General features: G+C 51.7%; 9 protein-coding genes across 9 annotated transcripts; 6 read left to right on the top strand and 3 right to left on the bottom strand.

Moving 5' to 3' along the window:
• Positions 1-63: 63 nt before the first annotated feature.
• On the bottom strand, positions 64-1,971 carry Z519_07897 (uncharacterized protein; the record flags this gene model as incomplete). Its single annotated transcript, XM_016765627.1, has 1 exon — positions 64-1,971. The coding sequence occupies one exon, from the start codon at positions 1,969-1,971 to the stop codon at positions 64-66; it is 1,908 nt and encodes a 635-aa protein (XP_016618596.1).
• Positions 1,972-2,537: 566 nt separating this feature from the next.
• Z519_07896 (ATP-dependent RNA helicase eIF4A) lies at positions 2,538-4,019 on the bottom strand (the record flags this gene model as incomplete). Its single annotated transcript, XM_016765626.1, has 5 exons — positions 2,538-2,548; positions 2,605-3,247; positions 3,323-3,681; positions 3,746-3,814; positions 3,911-4,019. 5 exons carry the CDS (start codon positions 4,017-4,019, stop codon positions 2,538-2,540), a joined length of 1,191 nt encoding a protein of 396 aa, XP_016618595.1.
• A 4,211-nt stretch (positions 4,020-8,230) lies between these two features.
• Positions 8,231-9,694, top strand: Z519_07895 (uncharacterized protein; the record flags this gene model as incomplete). The annotated part of the gene is made up of 1 exon (XM_016765625.1): positions 8,231-9,694. The coding sequence occupies one exon, from the start codon at positions 8,231-8,233 to the stop codon at positions 9,692-9,694; it is 1,464 nt and encodes a 487-aa protein (XP_016618594.1).
• A 24-nt stretch (positions 9,695-9,718) lies between these two features.
• Positions 9,719-10,356, bottom strand: Z519_07894 (uncharacterized protein; the record flags this gene model as incomplete). The annotated part of the gene is made up of 4 exons (XM_016765624.1): positions 9,719-9,836; positions 9,886-10,018; positions 10,061-10,247; positions 10,300-10,356. 4 exons carry the CDS (start codon positions 10,354-10,356, stop codon positions 9,719-9,721), a joined length of 495 nt encoding a protein of 164 aa, XP_016618593.1.
• Positions 10,357-10,594: 238 nt separating this feature from the next.
• Positions 10,595-11,303, top strand: Z519_07893 (uncharacterized protein; the record flags this gene model as incomplete). Its single annotated transcript, XM_016765623.1, has 3 exons — positions 10,595-10,670; positions 10,747-10,814; positions 10,863-11,303. 3 exons carry the CDS (start codon positions 10,595-10,597, stop codon positions 11,301-11,303), a joined length of 585 nt encoding a protein of 194 aa, XP_016618592.1.
• Positions 11,304-11,642: 339 nt separating this feature from the next.
• Positions 11,643-12,602, top strand: Z519_07892 (uncharacterized protein; the record flags this gene model as incomplete). Its single annotated transcript, XM_016765622.1, has 2 exons — positions 11,643-11,669; positions 11,724-12,602. 2 exons carry the CDS (start codon positions 11,643-11,645, stop codon positions 12,600-12,602), a joined length of 906 nt encoding a protein of 301 aa, XP_016618591.1.
• Positions 12,603-12,888: 286 nt separating this feature from the next.
• On the top strand, positions 12,889-14,461 carry Z519_07891 (uncharacterized protein; the record flags this gene model as incomplete). The annotated part of the gene is made up of 2 exons (XM_016765621.1): positions 12,889-13,065; positions 13,142-14,461. 2 exons carry the CDS (start codon positions 12,889-12,891, stop codon positions 14,459-14,461), a joined length of 1,497 nt encoding a protein of 498 aa, XP_016618590.1.
• A 413-nt stretch (positions 14,462-14,874) lies between these two features.
• On the top strand, positions 14,875-18,192 carry Z519_07890 (uncharacterized protein; the record flags this gene model as incomplete). Its single annotated transcript, XM_016765620.1, has 2 exons — positions 14,875-17,516; positions 17,574-18,192. The coding sequence occupies 2 exons, from the start codon at positions 14,875-14,877 to the stop codon at positions 18,190-18,192; spliced, it is 3,261 nt and encodes a 1,086-aa protein (XP_016618589.1).
• Positions 18,193-19,484: 1,292 nt separating this feature from the next.
• Positions 19,485-22,058, top strand: Z519_07889 (uncharacterized protein; the record flags this gene model as incomplete). Its single annotated transcript, XM_016765619.1, has 1 exon — positions 19,485-22,058. One exon carries the CDS (start codon positions 19,485-19,487, stop codon positions 22,056-22,058), a length of 2,574 nt encoding a protein of 857 aa, XP_016618588.1.
• Positions 22,059-22,358: the final 300 nt, after the last annotated feature.

Here is a 22,358-nt window from a genome sequence, read left to right as displayed (position 1 = left end):
ATCAACGTGACCCCTTTTGGACATTGCCGCCATGTCGACTGAGATTCGCATTTGATCTGCTACCTACTCTTCGTCTGTAGTAGGTAGAATAGGGATCTCTGGCGGCGGTGGCAGAGGCAGTCGTCTCTTTTTGTGTCCTCTTGGTTGACGTGCTGTCGTGGAAACCGAAGGCTTGGAAAGATTCCCATCATACAAAAACCCTTCGTCGTTACTGCTCTCTTCCACTGACTTTGCGATGCCTCCGCGAAATGACACAAGTTGAGGGATTGAAATGGCGTGATCGTCTCCAACCCTAGCCTTCGAGCGGGATTTCAGTCGCTTTGAGTAATGTCCAACTTCAACCCGGGCAGCCTTTCTCTTGTGGCTTTTGCGACTCTCTGTTGGGACTGCTGTGCCTTTTGTCGATCGACCCTTGTCCATCATCTTGGGGAGCTCTACACCTGCCGTTTCAGATTCTCGCATACCGGCTCGCCGTTCGGTGGGATTGTCGGATTGTGGCCGGTTCTGCGTTTTGGGACATTCATTGCCAGCTTGGTTCTTAGGCTTCGATTCTTGACCCTTGTCCCGTTCGACACGGTGAGCAAAATAACCTTGTATTGACGTGAGCTCGGGCTGTTTTCCTGCATGGCCAGCATTAAGACCTTGTTTTTCGGCTACCCGTTGACTTCGCCGCAGCGGCACATCGACGTTGACTTGTCGAAGTTCGCCTTTGCTACTTTTCTTGCTTTTCGCAGCGCCTGTATCCCGCCCCGACTTGCCAACTGCGGCAAGCACTGCACCTATCCCTTTTGGATGTACCAAAGTTTCTGTGTCCATCCCTGCTTTGGTTGCATTGTCGGCGAAAAGTTGGGAGCACAGGTTACCAAAGGTGGTAACGTTGGCCCAAGTCCATCCACTTGAGTCGAGCCACTGCTGACATTGCTTTCTATGGCTTTCCTTGAAGAGTCCGTTCACAAAGTTGTGGACGATTGTTCCCTCAAATTGACGTGGCAAGGCTTCGACAATGTTCTGACCCTGGTTGTAGTAGGAATCCCAGCCGTCAAATCTCCTCTGTCGGAGGGTCTTGATCTCGGCGAGCTGAGTGGCCTCTACTGTGGGCGGTGACAACATCTTCAAAGAGTCGTTGTGTGCCGGTTCGCTGTAGCAGTGGCCAGCATAGCTGATCGTGTGTGCGTTGGCGTCGAGATCGAGATCATCTGGGACTGTCGTCTCTCGCGGTTCAGGGCCCTCATGGTTTCCATGTTGAGAATCCTGTACCTGGGCCAACTTACCTGCTGCAAAGAGGTCAGCTGCGCTTTCGTCAGATAGGATATGTTGGTCATGGTTACCTGGCTCAAGAGGATGGCACCTGCGCTCCAGAGTATCTGAAATGTGGCTGACCGAGTCGGCCACAACAGCAGCGGCATTTCGGCGAGTTGAAAACTCATTTACGCGGGTTTCCAGCATTTCCATGACCGCAACATCTGCCTTGCCATCGAGAGCGCTTTGCAGAGTCTCAAGTGAAGCTAGGGTGCGTCGAGCTTGTTGTTGTTGGACACTAGCTAGGTTCTCACAATCAGTACGTACTGCTTCAAGCTGCTTCTCGATAACGGCCCTTTGTGCGCGTTCATCTTCCTGTCTCTTGCGACAAGAAGCTCTGATATTTGAAGTCTCGGTTTGCATTGCTCTGTGTGACTGCTCTAGCTCTCGGGCCTGCTCGTTGAGTTGGGAGTCAAGCCTGTCCATGAGAGCAACAGCTTTTTTAGCGTTGATATCGATTGATACCTTCATGGGCTCGATCTCCTTTTTGACGGTAGCCATTTGATTTGCTCTCAGGTCTCTCACCTCGTCACGCAAAGTGGCAAGCTCTTTGGCACAGGTCTTGAGCTGCTCGTGCAGGAATACATTTTCTCGGCGAATTTGATGGGCTCTAAGCAGGTCAATGGCATAGTTGACCATGGCCTTTCGATCTGAAAGCGGAGTGACAGACATTGTGCGGGTGTAGGCCGACTTGTAGAGGGAGACGTTTGGGTTGAAGGGAGGTACGGGGTACTCTACGCAAAAGGACTTTGAAGGGTATTGGTACCTCCCCTCCGAAAGGCAGGTCCAGAACAGAGAAAATACAGAATTCGGTACAAGCACCTTTCATTCTGGAATCAAGCTCTACCTATCTATTGCAAAGAAGCAAATGAAACCATTGTTCCCCCGTTTCATGTCACATGAGAATTTGCTGTCGGATTCTTGTGCGCAGTTGGAGAACCACAGCCAACAACGATTGTCAGCTAAGCATTAAGAAGCAGAGACGCCCGCGAAATCTGCCACATAAGCGACACAATGCCGTCAGGCTGCGGTATCACCTCACCGCGCTCGTATGCTGAGGAAAGCGTCCATGCGATCGTAACAAGAGTTTTGGAAACATGACTTTTCTAGGTGTGCAGCGACAATCTTGAGCCAAGCAGTCGGAGACAGGCTTCATCCCACTTTTCTCAGTTAGTCGCGTACAGGTGTGTCAACTAACGCCGTCCACATGCCCATCTCGGAAAATAGTTTGAACTGGCCTAGATGAGGTCTGAAAGAACGATTTAGCAAAATTTCAAAATCTTAGAGGGTGGGGGTTTTACATACCAGCAACGTTCATTGGCATCTCTTCGATTTGAGTGCTGTAGAATTGCTCGATTTCCCTCATCATGCGGACATCATCGGCGGTGACGAAGTTGATGGCAACACCTTTTCGGCCGAAACGACCACCACGTCCAATACGGTGAATGTAGTTCTCACGGTTGGCAGGAAGATCGTAGTTTATGACCAGTGAGACTTGTTGAACATCGATGCCACGAGCCAAAAGGTCAGTGGCAATGAGAACTCGTGAAGATCCCGACCGGAACTCCTTCATGATCACATCGCGTTGTGCCTGCTCCATATCACCATGCATGGCAGAGACGGTGAAGTCGCGCGCCTGGAGCTTATCGGTGAGCCAGTCGACCTTTCTTCTGGTGTTGCAGAAGATGACTGCTTGTGTGATGGTGACCGTCTCGTAGAGATCGGAGAGGGTGTCGAGCTTCCATTCTTCCTTCTCAACCGCGATGTAGAATTGTTTGATACCTTCGAGGGTCAGTTCCGCCTTCTTGACAAGAATACGGACAGGGTCGCGCATGAATTTGGTGGTGACTTCGAGAACGTCTTGTGGCATCGTGGCGGACAGGAGAACAACTTGAGTAGACTGCGGGAGGAGTTGGAAGATGTCGTAGATTTGCTCGGTGAAACCACGCTGCATAATGTTAGTATTCTGCAAAGTGGCGGCGATGACAGAGACAGGGACAGTCACGGAGTGGGAATCACTTACAGAAAGCATCTCATCAGCCTCGTCCAAGATGAACATCTTCATGCTGTCGGTTTTCAGCACGCGGCGCTGGATCATGTCGTGCACTCGTCCAGGAGTGCCGACGACCACCTGAGGGCCATCTTGGAGCGCTTTCATATCTTCTCGAACATTGGTTCCGCCGATGCAAGCGTGGCACTCCACATTCATAAAGTCGCCAATTGCCACCACCACTTTTTGGATCTGCTGCGCCAGCTCACGCGTCGGGGCGAGGATGAGAGCCTGGCAAGCCTTGAGGTTGGGATCGATTTTCTGGAGGCAGGAAATAGAGAATGTAGCCGTCTTTCCGGTGCCGGATTGCGCCTGGGCGATCACATCCGATCCTGGGCGTTTCTGGTCAGTTTTTGCTGAAAAAGAAGAAGGGAAAAACAGTCGGCTGCGACGAACCTTTGATCACCGGCATTATTGCACGCTGCTGTATCGCTGAGGGGCGCTCAAAGCCGTAGGCATAAACGCCTTCCGTTGATTATTAGCATATAGAACATGGTGTGATGTTGTAAAGACCTTGGGGTTGGAAGGGCGGGGGGTTCGACTGGAAGGTCGGAGACATACCACGCAGCAAATCCGGCTTCAAACCCATCGCATCAAAGGAGTCGGTGACTTCATCGTAGTTTGACTCGATTTGGGATTCAGGGACTTCTTCGAGACCTTTGTCTGCCATGATTGCGTTCTTAATGCTGTTTCTGCTGATGCAGCTGTTGATCGGAAATGCGAAAAGGTGATTTGGCGCTGGGATAATCGCGCCTGTTAGTTGACAATGATATGAAGAACGAGAAGAACAATCTCAAGTGAGAAGTTCAGTGCGGATGTTGATGGTTTTGTATGTGGTTAAGTTTGGAAAACTGAAAATGAAAAATTTGAGGCGCAGGCGTGGAACCATCAAGAAACGAGGGAGGCTTGGCAGGTGGCAATAATACTCACTCTTGGGAGCGGCGTCTGGGGCGGCATTCTTCATTAGTACAGGCACATACTGGCCACACAATGAATAGTGTCCCGTACCGGGAAGTTCGCCGGCGTCTCGAGTCGCAGCCGCAGCTGCTTGTCCGCTTCCTACTTTGTGTCAATGTGTTTCCATCGTATGCATTGCGACGGCCATATGGCATCCTTCTCTAAGAGCAATGTTAGCATATCGAATCCAATGAACGTGGAATTCCTCACCCTCTACCTTTTGGGCGAGCTTGGCCTATTGATATTTCAGCGACTTGCTCTCAAAGAATGTCACAAATATACTGCGCGATTAAACGCGCACTGCCAGGGATATAGAGGTATTGTATGCCACCCATCCTATAAAATGATTTTTTATTTTTTATATTTTTTTTCTCCCTGTTTTTTACGAAGGTTTTCAGCTTCTGCGGCGGAAGCGCCACGGGGGGCAGCAGCGGCCACAGCGGGATTAATGGACCGCATATCATGGTCAGTATCCGATTGAAATGTAAGCCAAACAAATGAGGTGAAAAGAGAAGGGTCTTCTGAGAGAGATTGACACGGTCGATCGTTCAGTACTTCGAGGCCAGGTGGCTGAAGTGGCGATCTCAAGCATTCAATATGTGTTTCTGGCCATGTCGGGAAATGAAAACTGGGCCCAACTGTGCATTGCTCTGGGGACTTTGTAGTGTAGAGTGCAATCGGAAGTGTGGGCTTTACTAAAACGAATCACTTACAGTAAAGGTGGGATTCACGGACGCAGGCTGACGATTCGACATTCTTTAAAATGTCTTGATGGGAAGAAAGAGAAAAATCTAAGAACGAGGAGCTATTTTTCTACAAATCCATTCCAACGGTCTTAGCTCTACACGTGCGAACAGTGCCGCCCCGACACCACCTACCTAGGTACCTGTAGGTATTGAACCCATTGTTACCCCGTACAATACCTCTTTGTTCATACCAAATCTTGGGGAGAGAAGGTGGATGCAAACCCAGTACAAGTACCTACTTGTAGTACCGAGTACGCGGGTGAGTTCCCAGGTATGGCTAGCTCCGGAATTGTAGATTAGCCAAAGCCAATGGGAATCATATCCACGAGGGCCTCGACCCTTCGCTGGCGGTCTCCGGTTACCAATTCGAAGTTCAACTCACTTCACTTTCCGAGAAGTAAACACACATCATTCTGCTTCATAGTAGACAAGGCTCTGGCACAAATAGTCGATATTAGTGGTACCATTGTCGAGCCAGACCGTGCCTTTCAAAAGAACTACATATTGCCCCTCTTGCAGTGGTTGGGATGGTGTTGTACGAAAGGTTGAGTTGTGGACCTGTCTGGTTGATTGTGTCCTGTCCCCCTGGCTACTCAGAGAGACTCTGCCTGTTTATATATACATTGGCCTGTAACCACAAGAGCATTCTCGAAACCTCCTACTCCGTCGCCATCCTGTCACAGAACTGCAGGAACAACGAGGTTGAGGCAGTTTGCGCAGTTGGTGAAGCGTCTAGCATCTCAGGTGGTTTACCACAGTGGCTATCTTGTAACCCTGTCAACAGATGGTCTCCAGGTACGAGATATCGATTTCGAGCTCTGATCAAGTGAACGTAGATCTCAACCCACGGTCAACCGAGGAGAAGAGAGCACGACCTCATCGGGGGTATGCTCCGTTGCTTCAAAGTACTCCATCTTTTTTGGACGACTCGGATGATGATGAGGAGGACGACAAGGGCCAGTCTTAGGAAGACGAGACGAGCCTGAGTCCATTGAGCAAGAGGAAGAGGTCGACTCTCTGAAGCCTCGGAGGCTAGAGGCCGTTGTCCTCGATGATGAGGACGACGACGTCGCTGACGAGGTTGATGAGAGTGCCCCCACCCCAACGCAGCGCCGCGGATCTCGAGCGTTGGCTAGCAAAGTGTCCTGTGTACACTATGCTCGCAGCCTTGTCGGTTGAAGAGAAGAGCCGACGAAAGGAATGCTATCTGGAGCGTCTGAGGTACATTGTCAATGGCTTCAAGCGACGCTCTGAGGTGATACCTTGGAAGGTTCTGTCGACTTATGACAGAGATGCCAAACCATTGACGGCGTCTTGATGGCAATTTATCGGCCAGACTGACCCGCATATGGTGCTACAAATGCTGGCCAAAGCTGCCCCAGAGGCTGTCCAGTTGGAGTTGGAGTCCGCTGGCAAAAAAGGAGCTTTTGCTTCTGGCCTGTCAGTGGAAAGGAGTGACTCTTTGGGACTTTACCTTGATGCTGTCACAGGGTCTGCAAGCGTCAGCGACGACGAGATGGAGGGCTACGTGGGGGTTGGTGACGCGCAAAGATGGCCTTACAGGTCGTCTGTCTCACTAGCCGAATGCAGCCGCTGGCATATTGTCGGCAGACCACGGAGCTCTTGAGAAGAAGATTAGCAAGGAGGTGCTGACATCCACCTTCGCGTGCTGGCTGTCTTTAACAAATCATCGACGCCAAAGCCATACGTCATGGTCGGAAAGGCTGTCCACGTCATTCTTCTCAAGACATGGGAGAATCGACCAGGCTCGGATTTGACGCAACGATGCATCGAAATAATAGCGGCGGCGACCCTTAGAGACTTGCCAGCGAAGAACTTTATATGGTTGAAACCGGTATCTCAGTTGATACAAGGCCTAGGCCCTCCGAGGCCGACGAAATGCTCCAACAGGAATCGCTAGAGGCGAGATACAAGATGGTGGTGCAACGGCGCAAAAAAGGGCTACCACTTACGTCCTATGTCTGCAAAGCCTGCTGGAAGTGCGCCTATCTCCATGGGAAGGAAACATCGGCAAGGTTTGGCTAGAAGAGACAGGCAAAGCTCCAGAGGTCGAAGCCGGCAGATGGCATTTGCGAGATGCATTACTGCGGTTCCCGTTCTGCTCAATTGTTGTTAATTCCACCTTGAAGATCTGGACTTGCAGCAATCCGAAGTGTCGGAAGGCCAAGAGTCTTGACACCAGGATTGAGGCTCCTGGGAAGCGCATCAGGCACAAGTCTGAGAACCCTCCCAAGCTCGCCAATGGTCAATGCCAGCGCACCGACTGTAACAAACCAGTCAAAACCTTCAGCCAGATGTTGAATGCTTGGGCCTGTAGCAGTCGCTCAAAGGCGAAGTCTATGAATTAGATGGGCAGCAGGAGGTGATTTCGATCGACTGCGAACGCGTCGGGCCCCTTTGCAGACATAAACCAGAAAAACTCAAGTTCGGTCGGTCTCGGAAGTTGGGCCAGTCATTCGAATCAGTCCCGTTTTCAGCTGAATCACCAGCAGAATGCTGCCCTCCAACATGTGCCTTCCAAGTTATCGGCACCGCAGCTGCTGCCCTATAGTCACGATCAAAAATCCAAAAGAAATTGGCTGTTTTGCCAAGTGCGAAGCTCGCGCCGCCGTTTCCACCCAGATCGCTACCGGAATACGTCCAATCGAGATAGCAAACTAAACAACGTCTACTTCCTTCGTAACTCAGCAAAGACACCGGGACGAGGTGGAAACGCTTAGCTTACCACCAGGCGGAGTAGTGCGAGGCTGTCCTAGAGCGGTGTCTGTTACAGCAAAGCAGAATATACTCGTGTTTAAAGAGGACTTTTCAATAGAGCATAGAGACAAGGTCTACGATCCTCTTCTCAAAGAGTAAAATACATAGATCCGGTCATTGAGGATAGACAGAATCATACAACAGGTAGATCTTATATATAGACGAGTATCTCAGATTAATATTTATCGCTACAAGGATCTCATTATAAAGTGTCTAGCTTAAATAGCATAGTTTATCTTGGACTACTCTATTGTTAGATACAGCCTCATTGACCGGCAACGGCCCGCTTTGTATCTCGTGAGCTCGCCACACACTTATTTTACCGCACCCCTTGGCATTTTCCTGCCAACAGTGAACTCTTTTTTTTGCCTTGCAGTCTTTGTGCTCAAATTTTAAACGGATGAGCTCAACCACTATTCTGCGGACAAGGCGAACTCTTGCCGAGAGTTCAGGCTATATCGATGGTACTCGTCGCATCACGGACAATAATGCGGTGAAGACAGACACTTCATGGGACAATGAAGCCGATCAGCATCCTCTGGGAGTGAGACCTTCGGGAAATGCCCTGACATCTCACCAAAATGCCCAAACCTCTATGGGCTCCTTCAGCCATTTGCCAGATGGCTTACTGCCGGTGATCCTGGAATTCCTTGACCGACACAGCCTTGCCAACCTAGGTGCGACATGCCGGGGACTCTACGCCTACTCCACATATGACCAGCTATGGAGAGATATTGCAGTTAATGAGACGGAAGAAGACTTCGAATGGCGGGGAAGTTGGCGAGCATCTCTCATGCGCCTCCCATCAGCGGAATTGGCGAAAGTGGATTGCAGGTGCTTGTTTTCCGATTCACTACATCGACCGTTTCTCTGCTCCAGCATACCCTTGACTCCGTATGTTTCAAGCATTCCCCCCCAGAATGAGATTCCACGGTTGGAAGACATCTCGCCTGAAGAATTCAACATGTCATGGGTTGACAAGCCATTTATCCTGACAGCACCTGTGAAGAAGTGGCAGGCCTTCAGAATGTGGGATCTACAGCATTTACTAACAAAGTATGGGGATGTTTCTTTTCGTTGCGAAGCGGTTGATTGGCCGCTCAGGACCTACATCAAGTACATGGACAGTACTAAGGATGAATCGCCGTTGTATCTGTTTGATCGGGCCTTTGTCGAAAAGATGGGGTTGCAAAACGCTTATGATATACCGAGGGCATTCCAAGGAGATTTTTTCAACCTCCTCAAGGACCAGAGACCTGATCGACGTTGGCTGATTATTGGACCCGAAAGAAGCGGAAGCACGTTTCATAAAGACCCGAATGCTACTAGTGCCTGGAATGCCATCATCCGAGGTTCGAAATATTGGATCATGTTTCCAAGCTCTATCCTTCCTCCAGGAGTCTACATGTCCGAAGACCAAAGCGAGGTCACTTCCCCCTTGAGTATTGCCGAGTGGCTGCTCTCTTACCATGCCGAAGCTCGCAGGACAACTGGTTGTATTGAGGGGATCTGTCGAGAAGGCGAAGTCCTACATGTCCCCTCAGGCTGGTGGCACTTGGTAGTAAACCTCGAGCCAGCTATTGCCATTACTCAAAATTTCGTGCCCAGAGCGCATGTCCGATCAGCGATTCGCTTTCTCAGAGACAAGGCAGACCAAGTTTCTGGATTCAGAGACAACATAACAGACCCCTATGCTCTCTTTATGGATCGCTTAAAGGAGGCTGATCCTAACCTGGCGGCATCTGTCGAGGAATCCCGCAAGCGGAAATGGGAAGAGGTTGTCGCTGGCCAGGATGAAGCTGATGGAGAGCGGCAAAAGTTTAGCTTCGGATTCGGCGATGATCTCGAGGAAGATGTCGAATGAGATGTGCCTTCAAGCATGTAGACCTCAATGACACGCTGCAGCTTTGGTGGGCGAAGTTTTATTGCTGAAGGCCACATATCCGATGAATGCGCCAACTGCCACCGCCCCCATCACAAAGCCGTTATAGGTCATGAACAGTAGCCTCACAGATGATTAGCTCGGAGTTGATGCGAACAAAAAGGGGGTCATACATGATGAAGAAACTATAGAAGACCTGCAAAGCATATAGACCAGCTCTGACAATCGTTCCTTGCCGTCCTGCTCCTTCCCTCGACTCCGATCCTGCAAGCAGTGAGCTTGATTCCGCCGGAAGGCCTTGATAGTCTCAGCGACGGCGCATAGCAACGTCCGGCAAGGGGAACGTACTTGTGTTGAAAGCATTCATTCTGGCATTGCATCTCTCGTCATATCTCCTGCTTATTTCCCGAACACACTCGTAGCCGGCTGTAAGGAGGGCAATGGCGGTAAGAGAGAGAAGAAGCGACATAGGGCCTGTGACTCTCCACGACTCGAAGACGATACAGAGGCCTTTCACTTGCCAATTGAAGAGCATCTTTATTCATCAGTATGATTGTCCTAAGACGAGGTCATGTTTCAAGACTCACATTCATGGAACATTGGCCATCATCCATTCCTCCGTGATCCATACCGCTGTGGTCCATTTTGCCTAAATCGTCACTTGCAAGTGCGAAGAGAAACGCCAGGGTAGAAATACTAGGAGTGAGTGGTGTTGACAGTGAATAAAGTGATACGTATGCTCCGAGTTCCGTCGTGGAAGAGACGCGGTTACTTCCCCAGTTAGCGCGGAGCATCTTCTTCACCTGCAGCAATTTCCTGATCACCCCTCTCACCACTTCCAAACAACCCACGATACCAATCTTGACAGGCATCTCGCTCAAAATGGCTGAGAACATTCCCCCGGGCTCAGGTTCTGCGCCAAAGCCTACAGCAAGCAGTGATCGGCCGGGATTACCTTGTAAGTCTGGCCAGATCACTCGCGTCTCACGACTCTTGCTTTCTTGATACCGTCTTTGGTTCTAACAATGGAACAGACTACGAGAAATTGAGGCGCGATTTACGGGACACTCTACAGAAGAAGCGGCTCCTGGATCGGAATCTGGTGAGTCTACAAACTGGGCAATGATTTATGGCGAAGCTAATGGCTCAGGCTGCCATAGAGGATCAGATCTACCGGCAAGAAACGACATACCTCGAAGAAACGGCGGTCGCTGGGAACATTGTCAAAGGTTTCGACAACTACATCAAGGCATCTGCAGTGTCGGCAGCAGCGAGTTCGGCGGGCGGGACAGTCTCAGGGAGCGCAGTCGGCGGCGGTGTAGGCGCAGGGCGCCGAAAGGCGGTTGTCAACGACACAGACCGTGTGTTCTCTAAGAGCTCAGTATCGTATATGAGAGATTCGGATTCCCCGAGCAGCGCTACGAGCACCCCCAACCACGCAGCCACGCCGACTGGGAGTTTTACTGCAGAAAAGACCGGCAACAAGAAGAAGAAAAAGAGCGCGGCTACAAACGATGAAGACACAGATGGGAGATCGACCAAGCGCCAGAAGATTACTTTTGGCGGTGTGCGCAAAATTCAGGATGATTGAGAGCAGTAAACAAAGTGTTTTGGATATTCGGGCACAAATTGCTGGCACACATGGCTATCGGCATCATCCTCTCAACAGCGCCAGCGACCACGGGCTTTATTGGAGACTCATTATTGGGGATGGCAAGCCGGGGAAGTTGCAAGTGAGGCCCCCCAACAGGGCAGTGCCTCGGTTATCTACCTCGGTGTCTGCCACTTCTCATCCTCGTCCCGATCACATATCTGCACCTTGCATCCTCTTTGGAATTGTCCAATGCTCTCCAGACGAATACCAAGAATTAGCAGGTCTCCGTATCTTGTACTTTGCAGAAGGGTTGTGTCACAGAAGCCCTCGGTCAATATGCCGCGTCTGTCGCCAATCTCGGCGGTAAGTACCGGAGAACCCGATTCACCATTTGCTTACACTGATTGTCGGATCTAGAAAGCTATTGATCGGTTGAGATCTTACAAAGCTCCCGATACAGTATGGCCGACGATGCCGCTCTCGCGAAAGGCGGCTGTTCTGATTCTACTTTTTGCGGACCCAAATGGAGAGTTGAGAGTAGTCATCACCATGCGAGCAAGCAATCTGAGTTCATATTCGGGTCAAGCTGCCTTGCCAGGCGGCAAAGCGGAAGAGGGTGAGACTGCTTTTGAGTGTGCAAGGCGTGAGGCTTCGGAAGAGATAGGCCTTCCTAGGCGTGCATCGGCTCTCCCACCACCTTTCAGAGTCGAGCATTTGTGCACAATGCCCACGAATTTAGCCAAGACCGAGCTGACCGTTGTTCCGTGTGTCGCATTTCTACATTCTTATGATCCAGAGACGGGGCAAGATGCCAATGTGGGGGAAAAACTGCTCCCAAGGTTGGACGCGAGGGAGGTGGCGGCGGTATTTTCGGCACCCTTCAGAAACTTCTTGTACATGGAAGATTTGCCAGGTCAGCCCAATCTACCCGGTAAACCAAGTGATTGGTACAAGGGAAGCTGGACAGATTGGCATCAAAGTCGATGGCGCATGCACAATTTCTTCGTTCCCGTCACCAACCAGATTGTCTCGAAGCCGAAGAGAAGCGAAGGGCAAAAGGCTGCGGCAAGCCACCTGGACAAGTATTCCCGGTACCGAGTCTTCGGGATGACTGCCAGGATTCTCGTCGATGCAGCTCGTTACGCCTATGACCAGGAGCCCACGTTCGAGCACAATTCTCACTTTGGAGACGAAGATATGATTGTTCGATTGCTGAAAATCGGTCGCTTGGGCGATGTCAGGAAACCAGGTGATGAGTTGACAAAGGAAGACTTGGTCAAAGCTGCGAACCTTTGAGCCACCATGGCTGCAAATTCCAGTGTCACGTTTCGACCCTCGTGCTGGTGCTAGCGCTCCGAGGAATGTGGGCAACTCCTCACTCCGATCGATGCTAAAAATACCTGCTCACTCAAAAGTTGTCGCAGCCGTTACCGGCTTGGTGTCTATGCACTTTCAGCGACCGCATCGTGAACAATGGAGCGTCCATTGAGCACGGGTCAACATGTACGTTGCAGCTGAAAACGGAGGCCTTTGTCTTGTATTTCGGGGTGTCGGCTGCGTCGCAGCTTGTGAATCTTCAATCATGGCGTCGATTGGGATTCAGTTGGTTCTGAAGCAAATCTCACAAAACGATGTTCAGCCGGGCTACCTGATCTCTAACCAAAATGAGCTCGCGCCCAGGATCTTCACATCGAATACGGCTGACCTCTCCGCCCCCATCGAAAGCACTTCTAGAACTCCAGAAGCAGGGTTTAGAGTTGTCAGTTTCTCGTCCACCAAATATTCTCCATCCTGGCTCAAATCACGCATCCGGAAGATCGAAACCCTCCGATCAGGATAAACCACTGCCACTTGAACCATTTGAAGGGAAGAGGAGGTCGTCAAGCGTCTATAGCACTGATACTACAATCACCAACATCATTCGCATGTACAGCGGCTATCGTGAGTTGGATGATAACCCACCTTTGCCAACACTGCATCACCCGCAAGCTTATCGAGATACTGTTGCACCCCTTCTCATCAGGCGCCTGAGCCTGAGCCAAAGCCCTTCGCCACCCTTGATGGTTGCGCCGCGAGAGGCCGCGTCGATTTTATCGCTCAGATCGGTGGCTGCATATACTAACGGAGTCTCAAGCAATAAGACGGCTCCTTCGTTTGCCGAATTCTCCCGTCAGCTCCAACAACGCAGGACTGAATTGGTTTCGCCGCTTTCGATGTCTTCGGCTGAGGTACATCGACAAGCAGCATATGATCGATTGGCTCCACCCTCACCGCAAGTCTCGTCCGTTGGACAATCGATATCCCTCTCTCAAACTCCACCCTTGCCAGACGCAATGTCTGGGACGATCTCTGATACCGAAGGCTCCGATCTCCTCCCACCTCCATTAGGTTTGAGTAGTTCGAGCCTTCCGAGTCCGCCGTATGACGACTGGGAAAAGCCCGCCGAATTCGATCCTGCTCGACATCATGAGCCCATTGGAGAACAATCACAGCAGCACAGCTCTGGCAAGGGTTGGTCGCAAAATTGGTTAGAGGACGAGTTCGTCAGCCAAAGTCCGGAGTCTACACCGGTTGAACTACAGCCTCGCAAGAGCTTCCGACTTAGAAGGAGTTCAACAGAACAGGAGCGGGAGAGGGTGATTTCTTATGCCGAAGCCAAGTATCCAAGTATGAAAAGAGACGGTGCTAAGCGGAAGACGCTACACAATAGCAGCGCGAGATCGAGCGTTCAACAAAGCGTTAGCCACTTAGTCAGATCTCTATCGCGGAAGGGCGCCCAGGTAAACAAAGAGGGCCCTGGGCAGGACAGTCTACCACGAGAAAGACAGTTAGCCATCCCTTCAACCCCTTATCAAGTGTACGGTGCTGAGGTCTTCTCCAATAAATTGCAGAAGAAGCAGCAGAAAGAGGCGCAGCAGGCTCAGCGGAAGCGTCAAAGAGGAAAGCCTGTCAGTCTGGTTACAGCGTACCAGAACAGTCAAAGTCAAATCGTCGGGGTTTTTGAGGGGGCAAAACGCAAATTGAGGCGGAAGTCATCGCAAAATAGACAGCGCAAGTTGAAGGAGAGTATTATCATCGTAGGCCCAGCTAAGACGACGAGGTCGGTGAATCCTATGGATCAATCTACAGTGGACAACGAAAACTCGTGGATTTAAAGGTGGTAATTGGTCCTACCACGCAGAAGGCGTTCATTTTGCTAGAAATTGCCAGTAGTTTAGCCTGGATAGGGGTACATACCGAGTACTGGGTAGTGGGAGCAGGAATGCCCAGGGCTTATAAACTGCCAACGGCTCCTCTTCAGCCTCGTTCAGCCTCGTCTTTCTGTTTCTCCAACAATGCAGCTGCTGACCGCCGAATTGACGAGGCAGGCATCGCAGCTACCCCGCACCATCAACTTGATCAGCTGCTGGAGTTGTCACCGACACTGCGTGATTGTAGGATCTAACCTCTGCTGTTTGAACTCCGAGCCAACGTCTCTCGTTTGATCTACTCGCTCCAGAAAACCCCTTACAGCTCTGAAGTGTTCTACCCTCTACACCGATCCTAATCATTGTTCGAGTTTCCTACAATGGGCGGCGAGACGTCTTCTCGCGCTACATCGTTCTACCCTAGACTCAGCACTCATCCCGTTGGCCAAAAGATTCAGAGCATCTATACCGACCGCTTGCGGCAATTTACATCTGGTGGCCAGTACGAAAAGGAGAACCTGCTTGCGAAGCTCTATCACAATGTCTGCGACGACGAAGACCATGTGAAGCTCTCTGTCTACTCTCCACCAAACCTCACGAGACCGACTTTCCACGATGCCACTTCTCATGCCTTTCGACGAACGCATCGCGGTGAATCCTTCGGGCCAGCTTGGGCTACCCATTGGTTCAAGATCCAACTCACTGTGCCTAAAAACATGCGAGACGGGGAACACTTAGAGTTCCATTGGGACGCAAACAATGAAGGCATGGTGTGGACAGAGGATGGAAACCCTCTGCAAGGCCTTACTGGGGGAGATCGAGTTGAGTGGATTCTGCCGAGAAGTTGGCGGGACGGCAAAGAGCACATTTTCTACATAGAGATGGCGTGCAACGGCATGTTTGGCAACGCACCAGGAGGTGACAGCATTCAACCCCCAGATCCAAACAAGTATTACAACCTTTGGAAGGCGCAGATTGTCGATGTCAATCTTGCCGCTCGCCAGCTTTACGTTGACTTTTGGATCATCGGGGATGCTGCTAGGGAATTTCCCGGCGACAGCTGGGAAAAGCATGAAGCCTTGCAGGTCTGCAATCAAATTATGGATGTCTTCATTGCTGGTAACGGATCGACTGCGTCAATCGAAGAGGGCCGCAAGATCGCTCAAAAGTATATCGGGATGAATGTCGATTCAGCCAAGGTTTATAGCTCAGATGAGAAGAGCATCGTGTACGGAATTGGACACTGCCACATTGATACGTGCTGGCTGTGGCCATGGGCTGAGACGAAGCGGAAAGTTGCCCGAAGCTGGTCGAATCAGTGTGACTTGATGGATCGATACCCAGAACACCGCTTTGCGTGCAGTCAAGCACAGCAATATAAGTGGCTGAAAATGTACTACCCTTATGTCTTCGACCGGGTCAAAGCCAAGGTCAAGGAGGGAAGATTCCATCCGATCGGCGGGAGTTGGGTCGAGCACGATACGAATATGCCTAGTGGCGAATCCTTGGTTAGGCAATTCCTTTACGGTCAACGGTTCTTCGAGAGCAATTTCGGCGAAAGATGTCAGACATTCTGGCTCCCCGACACGTTCGGATATTCAGGTCAGCTCCCACAGATATGCCGACTTGCGGGAATGACACGGTTCTTCACCCAGAAGCTCAGTTGGAACAACATCAACAACTTCCCGCACACCACATTCAACTGGGTAAGTCTAGATGGGAGTCAGGTCATCTGCCACATGGCCCCCAGCGAGACGTACACGGCAGATGCTCATTTCGGAGACGTCAGAAGGAGCGTCACCCAACATAAGAGCATGGATCAGGACAACACATCTCTGCTCGTTTTTGGCAAGGGAGACGGAGGAGGTGGACCCACTTGGGCAATGCTGGAGAAGTTAAGGAGATGCCGTGGTCTGAGCGACACGGTTGGATTACTCCCTCGCGTACACATGGGGAATTCCGTGGATGACTTTTATGCCAATCTGGAGAAGAAGGTGGCGGAGGGCACCGAGCTTGTCACTTGGTATGGTGAACTCTACTTTGAACTGCATCGAGGCACCTACACGACGCAAGCCAATAACAAGCTCAATAATCGGAAGCAGGAGGTCATGTTGCATGATGTCGAATATTTGGCAACTCTGGCAAGCCTGAAGAGCAAGAGCTACAAGTATCCCAAGAAGGAGATTGATGAGATGTGGGAGAATGTGCTTCTCTGCCAGTTCCATGACTGCTTGCCCGGCAGCTCCATTGAGATGTGCTATGATGACTCGGATGAACTTTATGCTCACAATGCGAAACTGGGAGAGAAGGTGATAGAGGAGGCACTCACGGTCCTGGGGCTGTCCCAGCACCTCAAAGCTAATGCTGAGCTTGCAGCGGTGAACACCACTCCCTGGAGACGTTCAGAATTGGTCAAGATCCCCCATGCCAACGCCAAGTCGCAAGAGCAGAAGTACACATACATCTCCGGCGGGCCGGGCGTATGTAAGACGCATGCCGCTTCGGCGGTTCAATCGACAGCGTCCATTGAGGAGGTGCGGAAAGGTGTCTTTGTCCTGAAGAACAGCATATTCCAGGTGGAAGTGGAGGCAGGTTGCATCACATCACTGATTGACCTGAGAGCAAATAGAGAAGTGATTGCCAAGGGCGGAAAAGGCAATCAGCTGGTGATGTTTGACGATAAGCCTTTGTACTGGCAGGCGTGGGATGTGGAGGTCTTCCACCTCGACTCCAGGAAAGAGCTCAAATCGGATGCATCTGAGATCGTCGAACACGGACCATACAGGGTGAGCGTGGCCACCAAGACGCAGGTGAGCAAGGACAGCTGGGTCAAGACAACCATCAGTCTCGATGCCTGCGACAATCAGACCCAAACTGGGTCCGTTCTGGTGGAGGCCGAAGTCGAATGGCATGAGAACATGAAGTTCTTGAAAGTGGAATTTCCCGTGGACGTTGTCAACACGGAGGCAAACTATGAGACGCAGTATGGAATCATTCGCCGCCCGACACATTACAACACAAGGTAAGGATTCTGCCACGTTTGACTGATAACCTGTCGTCCAAGTGCTGACGGTTCTAGCTGGGATATGGCCAAATTCGAGGTGTGCTGCCATAAATTTGCTGATCTCTCCGAGGCCAATTATGGGGTGTCGATCCTGAATGACTCCAAATATGGGTTTGCGACATGCGGCAATCTCATGCGATTATCGCTCTTGCGGGCACCTAAAGCACCCGATGCACACGCCGACATGGGCCGTCACCACATCAAATGGGCCATCATGCCTCACCAAGGAGCGCTGAGCAGCGATACCGTCCGGGCGGCCTACAACTTGAACCATCCAATGACGCTTGTGTCGGTGGTTGATGACAAGCCTCCAAAAGAGCTGTTCAATGCCGTGAGCGTCACGGGAGCCCCATCACTGGTCCTGGACTGCATCAAGCGTGGAGAAGACGACGAAGACGTCTCCCGAGGGGAACTCACCCTGCGAAAAGGACAGAGCGTGATCCTGAGAATTTATGAGAGTGTGGGCGGCAAGAGTCGAGGAGTGATTGAGACCACTTTGCCGGTGAAGAAGGTGTACGAGACCAACGTGCTAGAGGATGATGGTCAGCAACTGGAGATGTCGGGAAAGAACAAGATCAGCATTCCCATTGAGTTGCGGGCGTTTGAGGTGAAGACATTCCGGTTGCAATTGTAGTTGAACCAAAAGCGCCGTCAAGAAGACGGGGGAGGCATCTTTGAGGAGTCGACAAAAGTATCAATCGTATTGCTTGTTTTATTGCGTGCGCGCTCCCCTATGGGGTACCATGCATTGCGACTGAAAAGGGGCCCTTGGGGCATTCTCTAGTACCCACCGTATTACAGCGTATACCAAGTATGTAGAAATGAAAAAAAAAAAAGAGTGGAAATTGGCCTTGGGTGGCGCCAGGTGAGCTGCTTTAGCATGCGACAAGGCTGAAACATTTGTATGAATTTAGCGAACCTGAGTTCCTTTAAAGACTCCCTGTAATTTCGATGCCAACAGATTGGAGACGGACAGAAGCCGGGGAGAAGAGGAGGAGGTGGTGATGGTGGTGGTGATGGTGGTGGTGATGGTGGTGGTGGGCGGCGGGAAGTGTGGGCATAATAGGCGAGGATGTTAGGCATCGCAACGGGCATCAGCCATCAGCCATCCGCCATCCGCCATCTGGCATTGGCTCGCTGGATCGTGTGGCATATCGAGTCAGTGCCGAGTACGAGCCTCGAGCCCCCCGGCAGTCACCTGTATCCCAGTCGCCAAAGGCTAAAGCCTGGTGAGCCCCCATCAGCGGCCCAGCGAGGCGGTGACGGCGGTAACTGGAGGGTTGAATTTAGCTCGAGATTCGCTAAGCAAATCAGACAATTTCTTCGCCAGTTACTCAGTAGCCCATCCAGCCCATGTTCGGGTCTCCAGGGCAATTCACCATTGTATTATGAGAATGCCTCAACTTCTCCTTCACCTTCGATTCGGCGCGGCCCAAAACTATGCTTAGTCCCTCCTATCCCTCTTGCTACGTCTTTTGTTTATCTGCAGGTCTCAATCCGTGCAACCGGCCGTCGCCCGTCGCAGCAGCAGCGGCGTCTACACTCGGCCTGCCTCCCTTTTCCCTATCATCCTCTCTCTCTGCGCCCGCCGCAACCACAGTCTGAACAAACAGCCACGGCCGATGCTGGCTATTGGCGCAGCCTGCATTTGACAACGTTGATCGTCAAGTCTCCTACTAGACTTCCCAAACCCCGTCACCCCAACCCGAACGTCTGTCCCCTACAAGTTGCGGCGAGTGGCACGACCTCGCCGGATTTCAATCAGGTCTTCATTCAATGGACACTGAAGCGTCGAGCGTGGCTTAAAGCGCCGCCCGACCCCACGATCACTCGAGGCCAAAGGAAACAGCAGGCCTAATTTTTCCCTCTGCTCTGACGGCTACCTCGAGACCGATTCCACCTGCCCCGATCAGCCTCCTTCGCGCCATGGCGACCGTCAACGTTGGGGACACCGTCATGGTCCCCGGCGACATGCACGGCGTCGTCAAATTCATCGGGCCTGTAGCAGGGAAAAAGGGAATATTTGCAGGCGTTCAACTCGCTACCGAATATGCGCCTCGCGGCAAAAACTCTGGTGAAGTGGATGGAAAATATTATTTCAGAACCACAATCCCAGGCTCGGGTATATTCCTGCCCTTGGAGAAGGCCATCAAGAAACCTGGCAGTGCTGGCAGTGCAGGGCCGGGATTGGGACTCAGCGGTGTAAGAGCAAGTCCCGGACCGCCCACACCCACCAACAGGCTTGCCAGCTTTAATCAAGGTGGGAGGACACCTGGCGGGACGTCAGGTATTGCAAAACCCACCTTCAGCCAATCCATGGGCCCCGGCGGTATGAGACCGTCGGGCGCAGCCAGTCCGGCGCTGAAACCACCCCTAAGAAGGGAATCACTTCCACGGCCCTCGAGTCCACTGCGGAAAGTCAACACTCCTACACCCAGAACACTAGCGACGCCGAAGACACGACCCAGCGGCATTGGTCTTGCGAAGAGCACAAACGGAGGAGGACCTGGCGGACCTTACGCCAAACCGAACCAGCAACGAGGTGCCAACAACTTTAGCCAGAGTTTAAGACAGGGCAGCTCAACTGCATCTGCGAGCCCCTCACTGGGCCCTGAATCAAGTTTTGATGAAATTCCTGAACAAGAGGCTGAAACAACGCCAACACCGACACCAAATTTCAGCAGAAAGACGACCGAGACTAACGTGGAAAAGTACGAGACGAAAATCCGCGAATTGAACGAAGAACTAGAGGATGCGAGACGCCAATTACACGACCAAGGCACAAGTTTTGCCGAGATGGAACGCAATTTCAACGAGCTACAAAAACTTCTACCTGGACTGGAAGAAGACCAGCAGGCGGACAAAAGAACCCGAGAGGACGGTGAAGAAGACCTCCCTCGTGATGTCGTTTCCCTGCGGGAAGCCCTACGCGAGAAGAACGAAAAGATCAAAATCCTCACGGCGGAGTTCGACGCCAACCGCGCGGATTTTCGCTCTACGATCGATACCTTGGAAATGGCAAGTACCGAAACCGAACGCGTCTACGAGAAGAGGGTAGACGAACTGCTCGAGGAGGTGAGAAACTTACAGGATCGAAGTGAGGATGTCGAGACAGTAGCACAGCAACTTAAGCAGTTGGAAGAACTTGTTCAGGAGCTTGAGGAAGGGCTTGAGGATGCTCGGAGAGGGGAGGCCGAGGCACGGGGAGAGGTTGAGTTCTTGAGGGGCGAGGTCGAGAGGTCGCGAAGCGAGTTAAGGAGGGAGAAAGAGAGAATGAAGACGGAAGAGCAGTTGAATGGTGGTGGTGGGTACTCGTCCTCGTCCAAGGTGCAAGAGCTCGAAGCGCAGTTAACCGCAAAGGATGATGAAATAAGGGGATTGAAGGCCATCATCCAAAATCTGAACGCCAGCAGCCCCAAACGACCTAACGGCATCAACGTTGCCAATGGACATCAAAGGAAAGACTCGTCGCCTGTTGGCGATGGCGGAGAGGATGCCCTCCAACAACAAATCCGAGACCTTGAACTCCTCCTGCAGCAAAAAAGCGCGCATGAGGAGGAACTTGTGCAAGAAGTTAGACAATTACGGAATAGCGTCACGCTTTCGAAGTTCCCCATGCCGATGACCGGCGCTGCATTTGGCATCCATACGGGTATGCGTACAGGGCACTCTAGAGGAAACAGCGAGGAATTGGATCGCAAGCATCTCAGCACCGGTACGATAGGAAGTCAGAGGACGGTAGTCCTTGGGCCGGTGAAACGAAACGGTGCAAGTGGGCATGAACGGCAAGACAGCCAAACCACGGGCCAGGAAGCCTGGCATGATGCTTCCTCTGGAGGAGCGTCACCGGTGAGACAACGTCACGATTATGACACAGGTGTGAGAGAACATGAGAGGTCTGATGATGGCGTCACGGATGTCTCTACTTCTGAAAGTGCAGTATTATGGTGTGAGATCTGTGAAGAAGGCGGCCACGATATCTTGACCTGTGGAAACATGTTTGGGCCTGGCAAGAAGGTTACTTCAGACATGGAGCCGTCTGGTACGGATGCCAAGGATGGGAGAGTTGTCGCGCACGAGGGACAGCGGCGGGATGGTGAGGGAAACGGTGATATTGCTGAACAGACGCTGGCAGTGGCGGCAGGGGCCCGAGATCCAGATCGACCTGCTCCCCTTATGAGTCGGAAATTGCCCAACCACACCATCCTTTCGCCATCCGACATGCACCCCAACCCGCCGCCGACCGAAGATCTGCCCTCTCCGCCCATTGCATTAGAAGCACCCGACACTCCGATCGCGAAGGCGGCGAACCCCCCTATTCCCACCACGTCCACACCCACGGCTGCTCTGGCTCCCGCGAAACTCATCGAAGGAACAGGCCTACAAGCCGGCATGTTAGCCGGGCGGTCAACGGGAGTCATAGACCCAGAGAAATGGTGTGCACTGTGTGAGCGCGACGGACACGAGAGCGTCGACTGTCCTGTTGAAGAGGCTTTCTAGGGAAGAGATCTCGTTTGAACAGCGATATCGAGATGCGGATATTACGAAGATCAAGAAATCAAAGGCCTGTCTGGTCGAGGCCGAGACATAATACCTGCCCACTTACCGAGTGCTTTGATGAGTGAGGGCTTGCTTTACTGTCGATGTGCGTGTCTCGTGATGAAAAGGCTCCAAAGGGAGAAACTACGAAACCGTTGTGTCACGCCGCTGCCGCCCGTTGGGAGTTTTGTGTATGGATGGATTGATGGATGGGTGGATGGGAAAAGAAAAGGTCTGAGCAAAAGATGCTCTCGTCTTCTG

This window comes from Cladophialophora bantiana, assembly GCF_000835475.1.
Source record: "Cladophialophora bantiana CBS 173.52 unplaced genomic scaffold supercont1.11, whole genome shotgun sequence".
Taxonomy (NCBI): domain Eukaryota; kingdom Fungi; phylum Ascomycota; class Eurotiomycetes; order Chaetothyriales; family Herpotrichiellaceae; genus Cladophialophora; species Cladophialophora bantiana.
The sequence above is the reverse complement of the archived record's forward strand: the minus strand, read 5'-3'. Positions and strand labels throughout refer to the sequence as shown.